The 18,735-nt window shown below is 37.8% G+C and overlaps 1 protein-coding gene and 3 non-coding genes across 4 annotated transcripts; all 4 read left to right on the top strand.

Moving 5' to 3' along the window:
* The first annotated feature begins 96 nt into the window (after positions 1–96).
* trnar-acg (transfer RNA arginine (anticodon ACG)) lies at positions 97–169 on the top strand. Its single transcript has one exon. It is a non-coding gene; the product is annotated as a tRNA-Arg (tRNA).
* A 575-nt stretch (positions 170–744) lies between these two features.
* trnar-acg (transfer RNA arginine (anticodon ACG)) lies at positions 745–817 on the top strand. The gene has a single exon. It is a non-coding gene; the product is annotated as a tRNA-Arg (tRNA).
* Positions 818–2,103: 1,286 nt separating this feature from the next.
* On the top strand, positions 2,104–2,176 carry trnar-acg (transfer RNA arginine (anticodon ACG)). The gene has a single exon. It is a non-coding gene; the product is annotated as a tRNA-Arg (tRNA).
* A 5,324-nt stretch (positions 2,177–7,500) lies between these two features.
* On the top strand, positions 7,501–17,970 carry vamp3 (vesicle-associated membrane protein 3 (cellubrevin)). The gene is made up of 5 exons (XM_073468301.1): positions 7,501–7,617; positions 13,423–13,501; positions 14,796–14,954; positions 15,379–15,430; positions 15,700–17,970. Coding segments are annotated over exons 1-5 (309 nt in total). The 5' UTR covers positions 7,501–7,615; the 3' UTR covers positions 15,717–17,970.
* The last annotated feature ends 765 nt before the right edge of the window (positions 17,971–18,735 follow it).

Raw genomic sequence — 18,735 nt, 5'->3', positions numbered from 1 at the left:
TTTCAGAGGTGTCTTCAGAAGTTACAACCACTTTATTGATAGAGCTGATACCTGAGAGTCAATATATTTGAAAATATGAGCTATTATTATGTCATCGGGCTAGTGGCGCAATGGATAACGCGTCTGACTACGGATCAGAAGATTCTAGGTTCGACTCCTGGCTAGCTCGACTTTTTCATCAACATCACAGAAACATAATACTTTCATTGAATTACAAATGACATCATAGTTAGTCGTGTCAACTCATCAAATGCATCTCCTGACCACTTTTATTTTATTAGGCTCTATATCACCTGCAATAACAGAAGAAGCACTTATACAGATATCAGTGAAAAGATAATGTGTAAAGAGGACGCCGGGATGGCTTTTGTTTCCTTGTTGGCTGATGATTACTTCATTCTTCCTTCCATGACAGGTCTCAGCACAGATGCTGGTTTTCCTTAGAGAGACAGGTACAGACAGGAGGTGAACATTAGTTCATCTTATCTTTTCTTTTCTTTTCTTTTCTTTTCTTTTCTTTTCTTTTCTTTTCTTTTCTTTTCTTTTCTTTTCTATTAACACGTGTTCCCGTTTATATATGTCACATATTTACAAGATGTCTTTAGAGAGAGAAATGACGGGCCGGTCTCTTGTGTGAGATCTTTGAACACAAGGACACAAAAAAAAATGAATGATGTAATTGCACCTTGGGGAAACTGGAGCTATGAGCCAACTCTCGGGGATGTAGCACGAGATGGACTTCGTGGGCTAGTGGCGCAATGGATAACGCGTCTGACTACGGATCAGAAGATTCTAGGTTCGACTCCTGGCTAGCTCGACTTTTTTCAACTTCTTCATAGACAATCGTGTGTTCTGGTACTTTACCTGGATATAAAGAATAATTAGGGTGCTGCAGTAGTCATAGCAACTGATGATATACACAAACAGGTAAGCAAACAACAAAAACACAGTTACAACGTGCTTTACAGAACAAGATGAAATAATAAAGCCATAAAAACAACATAAGACCTGATAAAACAGTGTATAAAGAAAAAAACAGAGTATAGGACCTGATAAGACAGTGTGTAGTAAAAACAGGTCGAAGAGGGATAGAAGTAAACTGTTTTACTGTAATAAGGCCTTCCTGTAAAAGTGTGTTTTGAGAAGTGATTTAAAAGAGGATACTGAGTTTACCAACCTAAGTTCCAAACTTATGTCTGTTTGAGTTATAATTCAAGTAGCATATTAGTTGTGTGTTTTTACAAGTGATTACAAGGACACAATTCTCATATTAAGATATCCCATCCCTATCTTTATGACTGATAACAAGTCGGAATTTTAACAAACTCGATCTAGTTGTATAACTTGACTCACTAAACTGAGCAGGAATTTGACCTTTATTATGTAAGTTTGGATACTTAAGTAATTATCAGACCAAGGCATTCCACATCTATTTAAAGGCCTCCATCTCACCGACGGTGCCCACTTATTTTTCCTGGCTGTTCTTATCCCTGACACACACTCCTACCCCATAGTCACTTGCCAGACACATTTCACATTTGAAACTGCTTTAGGTGGTTTCCATTTTATTAGGCTCTATATCACCTGCAATAAATCAAGGTCCACGTGTACAGATATCGATTAAAAGAGATTATGTAAAGAGGACGCCAGGATGGCTTTTGTTTCCTTGTTGGCTTCATTCACACTCTATTTATATTTTTATAGTTTTATGTCTTTTAAGTACTTTAGTATTGGTTGTTGTTTTGCACCTACAGACCACAGCAAATTCCTCGTATGCGTAAACTTACTTGGCAATAAAAGCAATTCTGATTCTTCCTTCCATTTAAGGGCTCATATTTTGTCTTTACAGGCCTACTAAGAGTTCAACTTTAGCGTTCGCAATTTTTTTTCTCCTTTTCTTTTCTTTTCTTCTCTATTAACACGTGTTCCCTTTTATATATGTTACATAATTACAGGATGTCTTTAGAGAGAGAGATAACGGCCCGGTCCCTTGTGTGAGACCTTTGAACACAAGGACACAAAAAATGAAAAATGTAATTGCACCTTGGGGAAACTGAACCTGTAAGCCAAAGCTCGGGGATGCAGCGGTGAGACGGTTCCTGTGGGCTAGTGGCGCAATGGATAACGCGTCTGACTACGGATCAGAAGATTCTAGGTTCGACTCCTGGCTAGCTCGACTTTTTCATCATTTTCATAGATAATCTTGTATTCTGGCATTTTATCTTGATATAAAGAATAATTAGGGTGCTGCAGAAGTTATAGAAACTGATGATATACACAAACAGGTAAGCACACATGCTGTGTAAATTAGTTATTCACTCATGTCTTTGTAATAATTCAAGTAGCATTAGTTGCGTGTCTTTACAAGTGATTATAAGGAAACAATTCTCATATTAAGGTATCCCATCCCTATCTTTATGACTGATAGCAAGTCTGAATTTTAACAAACTCGATCTAGTTATATAACCTGACTCACTAAACTGAGCAGTAATTTGACCTTCATCAGTAAGTAACATTACCAGTATCAGTTAGACAGCACAAAAATGGATCCCATGCAGAGTACTTAATTGGAGATTAAACAGATTCACCACCAGGTGGCAACATCATCAAGCATCAAGGCCTCAATGTCTTGAGCATTTACCTAAAGTTAGCCTCCATTATCAAGATGCTTTGCTGCCAATCCTTTCAAGTGCACTCACTCAACCATAATAGTAATACATAATACAACTTTCAGATTACAGGCACCGAGTGGAGATTTCACCTGAGAGTATTCTGACAATTATTTGGTTAAAATTTAAATAATTTCCTTGTTTAAAGCTCCATTTCTGAGGACAGCACACACACATTTTTCTCCTCACTCTCCATGGTTTCAAAGGCCTTCAAAACACAGTGCCGATAGTCATGATGTGTTCTCCACACACTCACACATTTGTTCTCTACCTGTTGCTCAGTACACATCCATCTGATGGCTGTTGCCCCCTTGGGATTGCTGCTTGGATGAAGGTGGGCGTGGGGATTCTCAGGTGACAAACACAAAGTACCAGCAGCTGCAGGGTGGCACAACACTCAAGTGTGTGAGAGTCTGCGTGAAGGACATGGCTGCAACACTGCTGACTGTGATGCTCATGATCCCCTACATCTGTGAGGGAGGTGAGATGTTTTTATGACACAGGATGACTATATATATAAATATTAACCTCTCAGCTAGAATCTGGGACATTAATGTATTAGTGTTACCTGTTTATGTGACAGCACTGCTGAGGAAATCGACAGCGACGGACTTCCTTCAGAAAGTAAGAGAGAAGCGTTCGTCAGAGTGTTTCCCTGGAGGCTGCAGCACAGAGGACAGAGAGGCTGGAGGACTGATGGAGGTAGATGTAGGATATGTAAGTTCTCTGTCAACTGTGCTTTCTTTTGCATTTGGTGCCAGTAGAGGATTCCCTACAGCAAACATGCATCCAGTTTAACTGCATTTACTTAAGTACAGTTTTGAGGTACTTGCATTTTCTTGTATTTTTATGCTACTTCATATTTCTACTCGACTACATTTCAGAGGTAAATATTGTACTTTTCACTCCACTTCATTTATTTGACGGATATTGTCCCTGGTTACCCTGGTTACAGATTCAGATTAATACAAAATATCACTAATATTCAACAACAGTTAACTAATAAATTATGATGTATTATAGATTACACTACCCAACAGTTTAAAAAGCACTTTAAATTAGTCCCACTATTTCCAGCGGCAACATTATTGATGTAAAATATTAATCCATCATTAATCACAATCCAATTACATAATACTGGTCATCTGAAAAGGGTCATTCCGCATAATCAGTACTTGTAATATTTGTACTATATTTTGATGCCAATGCTTTTGAACTCACTTACTAACTTAGGTGAAATTTTATGTAACACAGTATTTCGAAGTAGTAGGTAGAAAAGGTAGCAACATCGTAATCTTCTCTTTGACATAATCAAATTTTGATGTTTTTTTATGTTTGGGAGAAACACAATCATGTTGTTATTATGTCTTAATAATGTAATTTGTAACATCTTTTCTTTCTATTAACTATATAATATATAATTCAGGTTAGGTTTTTGCTAAAACCGATCAAATGATATACGTTTTAAACAAAGTTTGATATTTTATAATGTATTATGACTGAAAATCTTCACGCAGAATTCCTCTGCAAGTACTCATTTTTGAAAGCAAGTGTAAATGTCTGTAACACAAGCAATGTCAACAGGAAGGTTTTAATCAAAAGTGGGCCATCAGTGAGTTTGGACAGCCACAGAGGGAGATTCTACCTACACAGAACATCATGAATAAAGATCATGTCCGGAGACATGTACTCAGACTCAAGAGTTGAGAAGCACTCCTCTGTTCCACGGGGATAAGGTGTAACTAAATCAAGCAAGTCACTGAGGCATTTACCATTACTGTGCTCTTACATACCAGGCCTGCAATCTGAAGACAGAGCGAAGGCAGGCTATTAACATCGACTTTGTTACTTAGTGCACCTGCTGCAAAGATCAGATGACCAGCATGAAAGCCAGCAGAGACGTGGAATGTGATCAACTAGGGTTTCTGTCATGTTGTCGGACATTTAGGTACACGTTGTTTCTTTGTTTTGCATAAAGCTGTGCCATAAACCGTTTTAAAGAGAGTCCTTCGCTGAAAAGCTCATGGATACAATTAGCAATCAGAACTGTGATTGTTGTGCATTATGTGCTAAGTTTGTATTAACAATTCATTTACAGGAGGAGAGTTCCAGCCTGCAGTATAACAGAGGCACTGCTGAGAAAGAAATAAGCTTTGTAAGTTGTAATAGTTTGGTGCTGAATCCTAACTTCATTGTCATATTAAAAAGTCATATTACATAAAAAGTTTATGAACGCGACCATCACAACGAAGCCTTAAAACACTTTTGTCTTGTAGCAGAGCCCTGGAGGGGAAGCTGCGGTGGATGAAGGATCTGGGATGTAGCCGAGAGAAAGCGCACAAGACAACAATGCTGTTGATGGGTCAAGGTCAACTAGCAATACAGTATACTGTTAATATAAAATATAAAGTATAATCAACCAGGTGAACCATTGAACAAGGGATTTCTCCAATTAAGATGATTTGTTTCAAGGATTGATTTGCATGCACACTTTACTATCTTCTAGTTAAAGTATTGAGAAAAGTGATAACAATGTTGTATTTGTTGCCTCCAGTTATTATTGTTTCAATAAGTTCAACCAAAAAATGAAAGTTCAGTCATTATCTACACTCTTGTGCTGATGGAAAGTTGGGTTTAGCATCAGTCCACTGAACACATCTGGAACTTCACAAAAAAACAGCATTGCAGCACTCAACTAAAGTAGATGGCGACATAAAATTGGCTCCATACAGCTTGTCCGGTGTAATCCAAGTCACTAGAAGCACTGAGATCCCAAATTGATTTGAAAAGACGTTATTTACACCCTCAACGGACGGTTCAGTTCATACACCCACTTCAGGCAGGGTAGCTTACCAGCTACAGTGAGGATTTCAGCTAAAAAGGGTGTAAATAATTACTTTTCAAATCAATTTTGGATCTTCTGGGCTTCTGGAGACTATGATTAGGCTGGACAAACTGCATGTCCCCATCTATTTCAGTTGTTTAGGACAATGCTGCAACGCTGTTTTGCTGTGAAGCTCCAGAAATGTTTTGTGGGATACAAAACTTCACCCGACTTTCCACACTGGGTTAAGTAAATTATGACTCAATTTTTGTTTTGGATGATGTTATCCTTTAAGGTTAGTACTTTTCTTGATAATTTTCGAAGTACATCATATTAGATTAAATTTATGTGATAACAAAGATTTCTTTTTTAAACTGTGCAAATGAACTATTATCAATGTGGAGCTTTGTGCGAACATTTTTATAAATGTACATTATGTTCACATTTGTTCATTGTGTCTCATTATGTAGTAAACGACGGATACAGACGGGTCAAAAATTAAAGGAAAACAACTGTAACATTATGTAACATTTTCCAGGTTTTCTGAAATCTACTTGAGGACGAACGCGTTCTTCCTAATGGTTTTCTCTCATTTGGTATTTGGATGATTTTGGTGTGTAGCTTTCAGTCCAGTCTCCCATGGGTGTTACTTTGGGTTTAGATGTGGTAACTATGAAGACTTTTAAGCATCAGTAACCGTAAGCGTCCACTCCACTGAAGGTATTTTTTATTTAATATGTATGTTGTGGAGCATGTACCTGGAATCCACTCAGTTATCCACAAATTGACATCTGACAGGATAAAGTAACTGTAAGTATCCACAGAGGGTGCCTCTTTCCTGGTGCCTTCAAGGGCTCCAAAACACAACTCATATCCCACATTAATCACCTGCATCACACAATGACTAGCTAATGCTGTCACAGGGTGTCTGCAAAATTGGGTGTTTCACATTTTTTCAGAGGCTTGTGAATAAACCTGTGTGTAGTTATTTGTTATTTGTTCCGTTAGGGTCAGTCCGTCCACTAAAACAGGGGAATTAGCACTAGTTCAGTTAACCCACTGACAGAGGAATTCAGTGCAGCTCATTGACTGACAGGAATACACAGTTTATGCCTGACCTGGAGCGATTTAAGTTCAAATAATTGTGAAGGCTGGATGTTTACAAGACAAAGAATGTCATTGTCCTCTGAGTAGTTTCTATTTATGTCAGCCCGCTAAGAGGTCTGCTGCAAGTATTTCACATAAAGATCTATAGAAAAAAAAAAAAACCTCTATCACTTATAATCCATACGTTTCTCCAGTCAGTTAAAGTTGTAAAATACATGTCTAGGGACAATCCTAACTTTATAAATGTATATGTACAGTTTTCTCAGATGTCACATGCTGATCACGGGCTTTGGTGGTTGCTTTCTCCTCACATGTCTGCTGGACAGATGACCAATGGAATGAATGAAGGGTGAAAACAGACGGACGTGAGGTGTCACTCTTCTGTTTAAATGACTAGCGTAATATCATGCTATAGTGTCAAGCATAGTTTCAAGTATGAGCTCCCTTTAATGTTATAATTTCATGATATGCGTTAATGATTGCAGCTATGCACGGTGGGCGACAGGCCACTGCATCATTAATGTTGCATTCAAGTGATCTTCGGAAACTCACACTTCAAGTAATAAATAGGAGCTTCCAACTGTAATAACAAAATATATATCACATAATATAAGCCATAGTTACACGTTTTTGAGTGAATTCTTTTTGGGAAATCAAGTAGCACAGACCCGCTTTGTGCATTATGACATGGTTATACGGGAGAATGGAAATTGCTTTACAATTTGGGTGTTAGATATTTAAAAGTAAAAGTTATTATAAAGTCTACATGATATAATACCAATCACCCTATGGTGGTATAAGAAAAAAGAACAGGAAAGAAAATTGCCCAATTTTCTGTTTTTATTTCGTACATTTATTTATCTGCCGTTTGCATACGTATGATATGTCCTACTTTCCGACAGTACCGGAAGGCAGCATAACAACAGACAGCACTAACTGTTACGGCTTGACACTTTAGCTTTAGCCCACATACAAGCAACAGCGGCGGTGTCTTTCAAAGAAATTTCATATCACAATGTAAGTCTACGTTGTCTCTACTTAACGTTTTTAAAAGTCAAATGTTACTTGCTCGAACTTGTCTAACACGCCGGCCTTCCGGGTAGTTTGGTGAAACAGGATCACAGAGAAAAGCAACGCCCAAAACTTTGCTGCTAGCATGCAACAAGTGCTAGGACGGTAGTTTTCAAGCTTAAGCTAAGCTAAACTTAGCTGTCGCAGTGTTACACTAAAGTTTGGTAACTTTGGCCAGCACAAACTATGTCAGCGGTCTTTTGCTAGTTAAGTAGGCAGTTAATGGAAAACATACATGGTATGCTTGTATAACATCTAGAGTCACAACTGCGTTAATATTAACAATGAGCAATTAGCTGTATGCTAGTTCACAAGCTAGCCTTTTCTCCTGGTCCGAGCTTTCTGTTTGGTTAAACTAGCTACTACTTACGTGGTAAAAACAAGCTGGAAATAGTTCGTAGGGTAATGTGTAAACTGTAATCGGAAATCAAGTGTTGTCAACATTACAATTTAGGACAGGAAATGCATCGATAACAAGCCTACCTGTTGTTGGTAACACTAGTCAATAATTTTATGGAAAGAGGGTGATTAAAATGGTGTAGCTGACTAGGACTGAATGGTGTTTTATTATTATATTCACTGTTTATCAAGCTTTGATCATGTTATAATATGAATATAGCGCAAGCTAAATCTCCTTTATAAAAAAAACCATTGTTTTCCTATTTCCATTAACCTCCCCCATCCCCTCATCACCTCCCACCCCTCCCCTACTCACCACCCTGCACAGGAAGTCTATCTAAGCAATATGAATGTAATTCAAAATGTACGAGAGCAAACCAAGAACCTCGATGTTCCATAGTTGATGAAATCTGCCCATAATTTCCATAAAACTTGAATGCAGGATGGGTCTCAGCCCAGAATAGACCCCATTAACCTTTGGTGTGAGTCTGGATGAGGGGACGCATCCAGGAAATTAATCTAGGAATCTAGGAAATTAAATCATGTTTTCATATAGGGTAGTTATTTTTCAGTGTATACATTAACAAATACGGATAGCAACCTGCAACTACCACCAATGTGCAGCTGAGATGATGGGGATTCAGAAAGGTACCAATGGTGATCAGGCTTGATTGAATTAAAGGAAAGTGTTGGGACTTGGTGGAGGTGTGCGCTCTGAATGCCATCCTGATTGCCATCCTAGTTATGGATTGTCATTCAACATGATTTTTTTTCTTCAAAAAAAGTGTTTGACATTGCAAGCTCAGCCATATGTGATGCAGTCAGCTAACGGTTTAGTGTGAGTCACAGCACATGACACATGATCTTAACGACCTGATTTTGTATGCTTTACAGTATTTTTCTCACTTTTTCACTGCAGTCAAGAAACTGCAAGTATAGACAACTTCATATATCTCTGTTGGAAGTTATTAACAAGTAGTAATTGATACAGTATATCAGATAATAGTGGGAAGAAGATATTTTAATTCCTACTCCACTGTTTTGTTTAGTCACAGTTTGGATGGAAATATGGTGTGGAGAATGGATGTATGAGATGTGGCATGCATAAAGCCATTTGGACCCATTCATTATGTATTTTCATGAACAAATTAACAGAAAAACATCGGCATGAAACTTACTCCTATAATACAATCTCGCGTTCGATTTCTGTGACTTTGGACTGTTAATTTTACTTCTTTGAACACGTCCTACATCTCTGGATTTATGAGAACTTTGAGTAAAAAATTAAGTCCTGCTGTATTAACAATGAGATGGACATGTTCCAAAAAGCCACAGATTTGATTTTAAAAGAAGAATTCAAAACATCTCTTCATTTAAACATAGTGACCTTGCTGTTGCATCACGAATCTCCTCGAACAATCATCAGTGGAACCAAAGTGGCTGTCAGTAGGCTTTTTACACAGCAGACATTTTGACATGTCAATAGAGGAAAAGGTGTACTAAATTATGACATAAATTAACACTGGAGTACATTTATGTAGGCCAGTTTCAGGGTCCTGTATTTGTGCAACGAGGTTCACCTGGCATCACTCACTGGGTCACTTACAAGGAATGGAGTCATCATTCATGCTAATAACACCTGAGCTTTTCTGCTATGACAAGACAAGGAATCATCAGCTGTGAAACAGGCAGGCAGCAGTAGTTACCAAACAATAAGTTGATCGACAGAAAATTAATTTACCATTTTGAGGATAAACATTATTTATTAAATATTAATTAAATTAATAAATTGGATATTTTTTATGAAGAAGAGCAAAGATTCTCAGGCTTCAGACACTTTAATGAGAATTTATTCAGTTTTTATTAGTCTTTAATCAGAGTAAACTCAGTAGATTTGGGTTTTGGACTGTTTGTCATTTTTTCAATAGTCATTTTTAGATGTCGCATTATTCCCTCAGATTCTGTAAACCAAACAGTTCATTGAGAAAACAATTGGTAGATTGGTAGATCAATAATGAAAATTATTCACTACAACCCTAATGTTGTTTAACATTTACAGTATTTTCTACTTGTCGAATTGGGCAAGCAAGTCAGAGTTCTTCTTGCCCCGTAATGTTTTCTCTAGTCCAGCGGGAAAAACAGACTGTGTGCTTGTTTGTTTTGAATCAACAATAAAGGCGATTAATCCAGATGTAGAGCTGAAGCGCTTGCTGCCACATACTGGTAACTGAACTTCTGGTCCTGCAGTTCCAGCCTAAACTGTGCCACCAAAACTAGAGAGCACCATTAACAGCAGCAATTTAAAACAGCTGCAGATAAAGACTTGGCAAGGTGTGCCATCTACAGTTAAGTATTAGCACTATATTTTGACACTTGTCACCTGCAGGAATTGTGTGATATCTGCAGCTGTTTTTGATAGGTGCCATTTTGTATGTTTTTGTTGATTTTCATTTTACATTTGCATCACCTTTAAGCTAAAATAAAATGGCTGATAGAAATGGAAAATAATTTTGCCACCAAAACCTCTGGTGGATACTAAAAATTCAACAGCAGAATACAAATAGAACTTGTGGCTGTAAACTTGAACTTGTATTGTCTTCATGGATTGTTGGGTTTGGTTTGGTGTTTGTCACGGATTGTTCTTGGCCAGGAAATTAAGTACGTTAGGCACAAGTCCAGCACACATCAGTGCAATCTGGAGAGAGTTGACTGTCGTGTGTTCCTGTGTTGACATCCTAGACAACTGGAATGTGAGTTCTTGTATCTCACTCTAAGACTTACGCTGTATTAAAAGAGAGGCATCAGCCACAGTCAGCTCTGAAATGTTGACAGAGGATAATACACTCTGGCTGTGATGTTTGCACTCTCTCCAGGCCAGGTTGCAGAATCAACTGGCTGTTGGACAAATAGGTTTGTTATCTGACTCTGTTATGTTACAGTTTACAGCTGGTTTGTTCACATATTGATAAAAAGCCAAACTCTGATAATATGCTTCCCTCATCTTCTGTATGTTTCTTTAGCTTATTGCTTATTGATACCTTTTCTAGCCCAAGTAGGGCTTTGATTTGTACATTCACAGGGAGTTTGGAGAAAGTAGAGGAAGTAGTCGAGTTGAAAATACGGAAATGCATCCTTTGTTGCAGCTGCACTCTTGCTTCCTCATCCATTACCACCAACAGACTATTATGTTTTGCAAACAAATATACAATATGTCCACATTTTTTTTCTTATTGGTGTAATCTGGAGTAAAGGTCCTCTTTCTGAAATACCAGGAGGAATAAGAGGCTGTGTGTGGGTTTGGATCTGTCAACAGTGTCCTGGTCAGAAGGTCAGCATAGTCGTAGTTTAGAGGATTATTTAGTTTGTCAGCCTCGTGTGAGAGTTGGTGCAGAGAGTCTGCAGTTAAATGTGAAAAGAGCAGTTTGCATTGCTCAGTGTCATTTTTTTTTTAGACTTTTTTTTTTCTTTCACTTTTGTTCCAATCCTTGATTAGATGGGAATCTGATCTTTTTTTTTTTTTATTTCTGAAGATGGCAAAATAAAGCTAATGCTCTTCCTGCACTAGCAATGTCATTTGTAGCTTTGTTTGTCACAAGGGATGATTAGGGATGTTTTTAACATGGAAAATATTTTGTTGGTTTTGTGTTGGCATTTTAGTGTGTGTGGGTGTGCCCACTTGTAGTGGAAGAGGAAAAGGAGTGATCGATCTCCGGCCATCTTGGCTCATCTTTTAATCTGGGCTGAGTCTCATTATGTGCCGTAAACTGCCACACCAGTCTGCTACTGAGTCACAATAAATCCTATATAATCCCTTCAGTTCGGTGGAAACACTTTTAACCTCCTCCCATTCTTAATTATCTATTCTTGTCTTCTGTGAGACAAGTGTGGTCAATGCAGAGTAATGCCGTCTCAAGTCAGAGGGTGGCGGTAGCTACCTAACCACTGTAAAAAATAAATAAATAAATAAATAAAGGGTGCAGGGACAAGGAATGCATATCAGATCTGGAAATCCTAGATTAACAATCAAAGTAAATAAAGTCACCAGTATAATTTCCTTCATCCACTTTCCATGGTTTATGTTTGTGTCATTGTTGAGAACAGTCTTCACAAGTTATTATGAAAGAAGAAACTTTAGAAAATAAGAATTTGGAGTCATGCTTGCAGTTTGAGATGGGCATGGTGCATCTTATGTTTAAATTGTACAGCTGTCCATAGTTATCAGCTATCTATTGTCAAATATATGACTGATATGAAACATTTGTATGAAGCATTAACCCTGCAGTGAATCTCAGGGCATCATCATCCAGTGTATTCTTACTTTACAATAGACTTCCGTTATCATATTATACTTCTCAGTTGTCATATGCTTATTTCTTGGAATCTTACTTCAGTCATCATATTAAAATTACACATTATGGAAAGTAAAAACACACCAATGTGCTTAATGAGTGCAGTTGTTTGGAGAGGGACAAAATAGAGCATGAGTGCAATATCAATATTTACTTAAAACACACTTTAGGAATGCCCCACCTTTTCCCCTCCCCATATTTAACATACTTATTCCCTGCAGTAGAAGGTAATGTCAATATGATAGTCTACTATATAAGTGAGAGATTTTGGCATTTACTGTATGGGCAGTCAATCTTCGAGTAGGTTCAGTTTTGGATGTATCACTCTGATTTAGCTTAAAATTATCATGTAATTACAAGGGCCTCCAATCCCTCAAATTAGAGGTTGTGCCGTGTAGCAAACATTTACCTGTCACGCAGAGCCAACTTTTCTTGCCTGGAAAAACCTCAAGATGTCTTTGAAAACCATTTCTCACATTTTGAACAATGTGACATTTTAATAATGAAGGGAGGTTGAGATACTAAATGAATTTACTGCCCTAATTTCTGCTGTTTCTTTTGAGAGATTCTGATGTCTTACTATATATATTTGTACTGCAGTAACAAAATAACAAAAACAGAAGAACGATACTACCAACATTATCCTCTGCTGCCTGCTTTTACAGTTACTCTAAAGCTTGTAAACATTTTCACTGAGGGAAATAAAGGATTATGTTTCACAGACTGATTATTTGACTGCATTTTCAGCTGCAGTGTTTCTTTAAATTAACTTTTAAAGTCAAAGATGTGTAATCATTCGTTATTGTTTTATTACTATTTTTTTGCTCTGCTTGTGATAAGAATGAATTATTGAAATTGGGTTAGCCATTTTGCTTATCGCCAACTGCAGTCATATGTGTTGTAAAATTTTAGGTGCAGATTGAGTGACATGGTATACAAAACACATTTTTGTGAAATCTCACAGAGAGCTAATATCTACGCTTACATTTCATCATTCCAACAGGTCAGCACTCCCTCCAGAGGGTTCTGGCGCAGCGCCAGGCAACAGGCGCCTGCAGCAGACCCAGGCCCAGGTGGATGAGGTATGATACGTCTCTGATTTCTTACGGTCCAGTTAAAACCCCAAACTTTTTATTTTCACACTGGTTGATGTTTATGATAATCCTAATTTATGTATGATCTGCCATCAGGAAAAAAAACACAAGTTCTTGATTTCAGTTTATTTTTTTTAAAGAAAGCTCACACATAAGAGAGCATTTAAGCCTGCCCCATTTCAAAGTCAATCATTATTCTTACTTATTTATAAAGTCACTGGGGTCTTACTATTCTTCATTTCCAAATCATGCAATCTAGGCAAGTTATGTGTATTTTATATAACTTTTTTTAAAATTCAGAGGCAATACTACTTAGTCTATCTTTCCCACTGTGCTAAATACTTTACTTACTCTCATCTAGCCCACTCTTATCTTTGAACTCCAGTGGCTCCCACCTCTTTCTGTCTGCAGCCACTCTGTATGACTCCTTTCCTCCTTGACGTCTGTCTCTAGCAGAGGCTTGCGTAACCCTTGGCAGCAGTGTCATGAATCACCGCAATGTGGAATCAGTAGCTCTACCTCCACATGTCCTCTCACATGCCAGAGAGCGTTCAGTGAAGATCACTTCTTCTCTCCGATTTTTAGAGATTATATTCAAAACCATGTCAGTGAGGCCACAAGGAACAAATGACTGCCAAATCGCGCTCCCACTTTGTTTTTTTCTTAATCCCCTTAGCTGTTCTCCCTCTCTCTTCCTCAGTTCTGGCCCCCTTGATGTAAGCCCCTCCTACACAGAACTTTAACCTAAGTGTGTCACACAAAGCCTCTGATTGGCTGTCAGAAGTTTATATAATCACAAGGGTTACATAAGGCAGGCATGGGCCTACGCTCTCCTCCACACCCTGCCGCTCTGTGTGAGAGGCGGGGCATGAGTGAGGTTTGTGGATCAGTGGAACATATGGGTTATGTGTACTCTGTGATACTGCGAGTGCACACATGCATGCCTGTAGGTGAACTCTGTTAAGCAGAAGTGATATAATTTATTTTTACCTTGTAAGGTGTGATGTTGCTTGATTGGTGGTTTTGTTTGGTAACATTGTAAGAGGTTACTTAGCACTGAAAGCATTGATGTCATCATTCTCTATATACAGTATTTTGCTACATTTACAATCTTTGTCTCTGTGCTCTATTCGTTCTAAAAGGACTAATTTAGGCAGTGTTTGGTTGACCTTCAATGAGGTCTAGTCAGGACCATTCAGATCCAGAAATTAAATCAATAACTACAGAAATTACACCAAGTGTGTGTGTGTGTGTGTGTGTGCGTGTGTGCGTGTGTGCGTAGGTGGTGGATATTATGCGTGTTAATGTGGACAAAGTGCTGGAACGTGACCAGAAATTGTCCGAACTGGATGACCGAGCAGACGCACTGCAGGCTGGAGCCTCCCAGTTCGAGACCAGTGCTGCTAAGCTGAAAAGGAAGTACTGGTGGAAGAACTGCAAGGTGCCTAAACACAGATTGCTCAGCTAAATTGCTCTAGCTGATCTTAAATTATCATACTAGAAGTCTTTAATTTGGACTTTTGTTTGACTATGCAACATACATTATTTACATGTATCACTTATAAGAATGAGCTGATTTGTTTTTGTATCATCACAGCACAAGAGCAAGTCTTACACATAAATAAATGATCTCTCAGTAAATATCAAGCTTCATTTATTTTCATTTTGCAACACAGTTGCACAATAGCATGTAAGTTACAGCCCCCACATGCTACACATCTTTAACAAATGTACATTGTACATGTACATTTAAATTAGAATATAAGTAAATATAGAAAAAAAATAAATGAATGAAATAAAAATAGTCATCTTGATTCTGGTTGATGTGTGTGGCACTGAATTTGTTGAACCTTTACCCCTTGCAGATGTGGGCCATCCTGATAGCTGTCATAGCGATCATCATCATCATCATTGTCAGTAAGTATCAAACCTTAGGTCAGAGAAGATCGCCATTGACAGTTCTGACAGTATTGTTGCAGTTGCATCAAAAGGACCTCTATGGTTTTCAATGAGTTCCTCCTCAAAGCCCGAAATATTAATTGTAACCATGTGCATATGATTATTTCACAGAGCTTGCAGTTTGATTTGGATGTTGATGTATATTTAGAGATGATTTTACAGACATTCCTTGATAAAAATTAATTAGTGTCCTTGATCTAAAAAGCTCCCTCCTACTTCATTCACAGTTTGGAATTACTCGTAAAATGGTAACACGTTGAGGAGGAGTGGGGGAAACGATGAAGAAGAGGAGAGGAGCAACATGCACAATTAATGTCTCAGAGGGAGACGTCACATGATTTACTGGCTACTGAGCTCCACAACATTTTTCCCCTCCTGTACAGGGGTCTTCATTCCTTATCCTGGTTTGCTCTGTGTGTGTGTGTGTGTGTGTGTGTGTTTTTGCACGTGTGCCATAGTAAAGGATTGTGATAATACCAGAGTTTTGCCCAGCCTTACTACACTATACTTGTTTTTGTGTGCCAAACCACCTGCCAAAGATTAAAGAAACATACCTACAGAAACTGGTTCAAAAAGTCAAGCTAATCTAAAACCTATAAAAAGTATAAGTGCATCATCTTTGACTGTTAAACACGCACACAAGCACACACATACACGCATACTCCAACATCAGGACTAGAAATGAAACATTTTGTTGTAAACTCTCTTCAACTTATATTTGCTTTTTTATGTTTTATTAATAGCCATTGATTTTGTGTGCCACTTTAAGAGAAGTGCCTTGGAAGATATGCTGTTCTGTAGTTTAGATCATAGGTTCTCAAAGTTTAGCCTATGGGCCAATGGCAGCCCTCAGAAATATGACATGACATGAATCCATTATAGTTTTATCATCCATAGTCAATTTCATTACTTTCACTTTCAGTAGCCTACATTTAAGTACACTACTCAGAGGTTGAGGAGAAACAAACCTCAGGGAATACCAATCCTACACTGAATGCGGGCCTCAATCATTTGCTGGCTCCATAAACTGGCTCCCTGTCCTCAAAACTTTGAGAACCCATGATCTAGATTGTAACAGTTACCCTGTATATCATAAAGAGATACCCCTTTCCAACACATACACATTTGTATTTTTCAGAGTGCAAAGTTTTTGTTGATTTTTTTTCCTCATTTTTAAAAATATTTTGCTGGTCTGTCATTTTAAGAATGGTTCAAGTTGACCAGGCAATGATGGGATTTGATGCCTTATTTTATTTATGCACATGGTTGATTGCTAATTCAGTTCTCTGTGTAAGACATTTGATTTTGGATTAAATAAAGTTTTCATTGATGTGAATTTCATTGATCGCCCAACAACAAAAAGCTAATCAGGAAGACACTGTTGAACTGCCTGATCATACCTGTCCTTATCCATCTTCCTTTCAGGTAGTTAGAGTATGAGTTTAAATAAGTGCCTGAATGCTAAGACCAACAGCCTCACAGCTGGAGTAACTGCCACAAAGTTTTATTAAAAAAGTGCTACACTGGGTTAAAAGTGGTGAATTGTCTCAATCACGTCTCAAGGATGTGCTGTAAAATTTGCCTTTGTGAAATATTCAAGTACAACAAAGTAAGAAAGTAGTATTAGACAGATGCCTTAATGGGTTTCTCCAATGGAGAACAGCCAAAACACAGCCTCGCCTTGTTGATCTTATATACCAGCTAGTAAAAGAGTTGTGCCTTCTGAATGCTCCGACTGTCCAAACATATACTGTGCTGCTTGCTTAATCAGCTGAGCTTATTAACCTTTAATGAAGTTCTCTGTTTCGACACACTTTGCATGTATCCAATGTGATAGATGGAAAGTGCTTCTGAAGTGTGATATTTTAGTTATTTTCTAACTAACTCTTGCAATCTATTTTGTGGAAATAACCTTTAGGAGACTGTATAGGATCTTCTGTCTAGGTGCTCCCTGCTGAGTGTTTTAGTACAGAGAAAAACTTTGTCAGGCAATGACAGTGTGATATATAAACCATACCAACACTGGATGATTGTATTCCTGGCTGTTGCTTCTATCCTATTAAAATAAATGTATTTTAATGAGACAAACAATTTGGGATCACTTTCTGTATTATTTATCTCTGTCTGGATTTTTATTACCGCAAGTAGAACTGTTAATATTTTTCAGTAGTTAGACAGTTATTTGACCACACATGATACTACGATAATTGAAATTAACACTAACACAAGTAGGCGCTGTATACTATACTGTATAATAAAACTGTATCCATTAAAGAAATTGCGTACTATTTTTCAAAGTCCTGTATAAAAGCTTTTACTGGCCTGGCTTTTATCAAAGAGGCATGGAATTGTCATCACCCTCCCATCTACTCCTGAAATTTGAGACCCAGTATCTTCTGTGAATTGCTCATGTCTCCCTACTGGAAATCTGCTCTTTGGCCTTAAATGACTTTTGCTTGAATAAAACTGATGTAACTCAAATAAAAAACCTCATCTGATTTTTTTTTTTCAACCTGATTTGTCACAGAATACGTTTAAAGATTACTCTTCTCAAAAGCAGTTTAGGGATAGCTAGTCTTGGTCCAGCATTATATTTGGTTAAAGCAACCATGATTCCTCTGTTGGAGTTTGATACAGTCATACTTTCTCATGAATTCAGTAATTGAAAAAAGATCCAGTGGATTTTCCATGCTGCTGAGCAGCTCACAGGCTGTCACCACACTGTCACTGGCACCAGAAGGGTTGCAAGGCAAACAATTGTCAGCAAAAACTTTCCATAGAGAAAAAGGTTATGGTGGTCTATTATTACACACCGCCACACACCACACCAGCTGTTTACCTCAGCAGCTTTCTCCCTGAACCTCTGATCTATTTATTAACCAACGTCATGAGACCCAGTCCCAACAATCTTTCCTCAACATGACATGAGGACTTAGTTTTCTCAACTTTGCTATTGTTGTCATTATCATAACAAATTACACATCAGTACTATTTCTTTACTCAGGCCTGGATTAACCTTCTAGGTGGAACTAGGACCAAAATGAGATGTGGGCCAACTCCTAATGCAATTAATCAAAACTACCACAAATCCCATACGTGAACCAAAACCAGATTACGAAACAAAAAAAGCCTCCAGGCAAATCATGGCTGCAACTAAGAATTGTTTTCAAACAGTCAATCGACCCCTAGTTTGGTTTAAATATAAATCTAAATTGTGTTTTGTCAAACCAATGCTAAAAAAAAAAAAGTTACTGAGTTAATTA

The sequence above is a fragment of the Pagrus major genome, chromosome 6, assembly GCF_040436345.1.
Source record: "Pagrus major chromosome 6, Pma_NU_1.0".
Taxonomy (NCBI): domain Eukaryota; kingdom Metazoa; phylum Chordata; class Actinopteri; order Spariformes; family Sparidae; genus Pagrus; species Pagrus major.
The sequence above is the reverse complement of the archived record's forward strand: the minus strand, read 5'-3'. Positions and strand labels throughout refer to the sequence as shown.

Excerpts from the sequence above, each read along its gene's own strand:
- vamp3 (XM_073468301.1), top strand. Across the intron at positions 13,502-14,795 it reads CCCAGGCCCAGGTGGATGAG|GTGGTGGATATTATGCGTGT; the intron begins GTATGATACGTC and ends GTGTGTGCGTAG. Across the intron at positions 14,955-15,378 it reads ACTGGTGGAAGAACTGCAAG|ATGTGGGCCATCCTGATAGC; the intron begins GTGCCTAAACAC and ends TACCCCTTGCAG.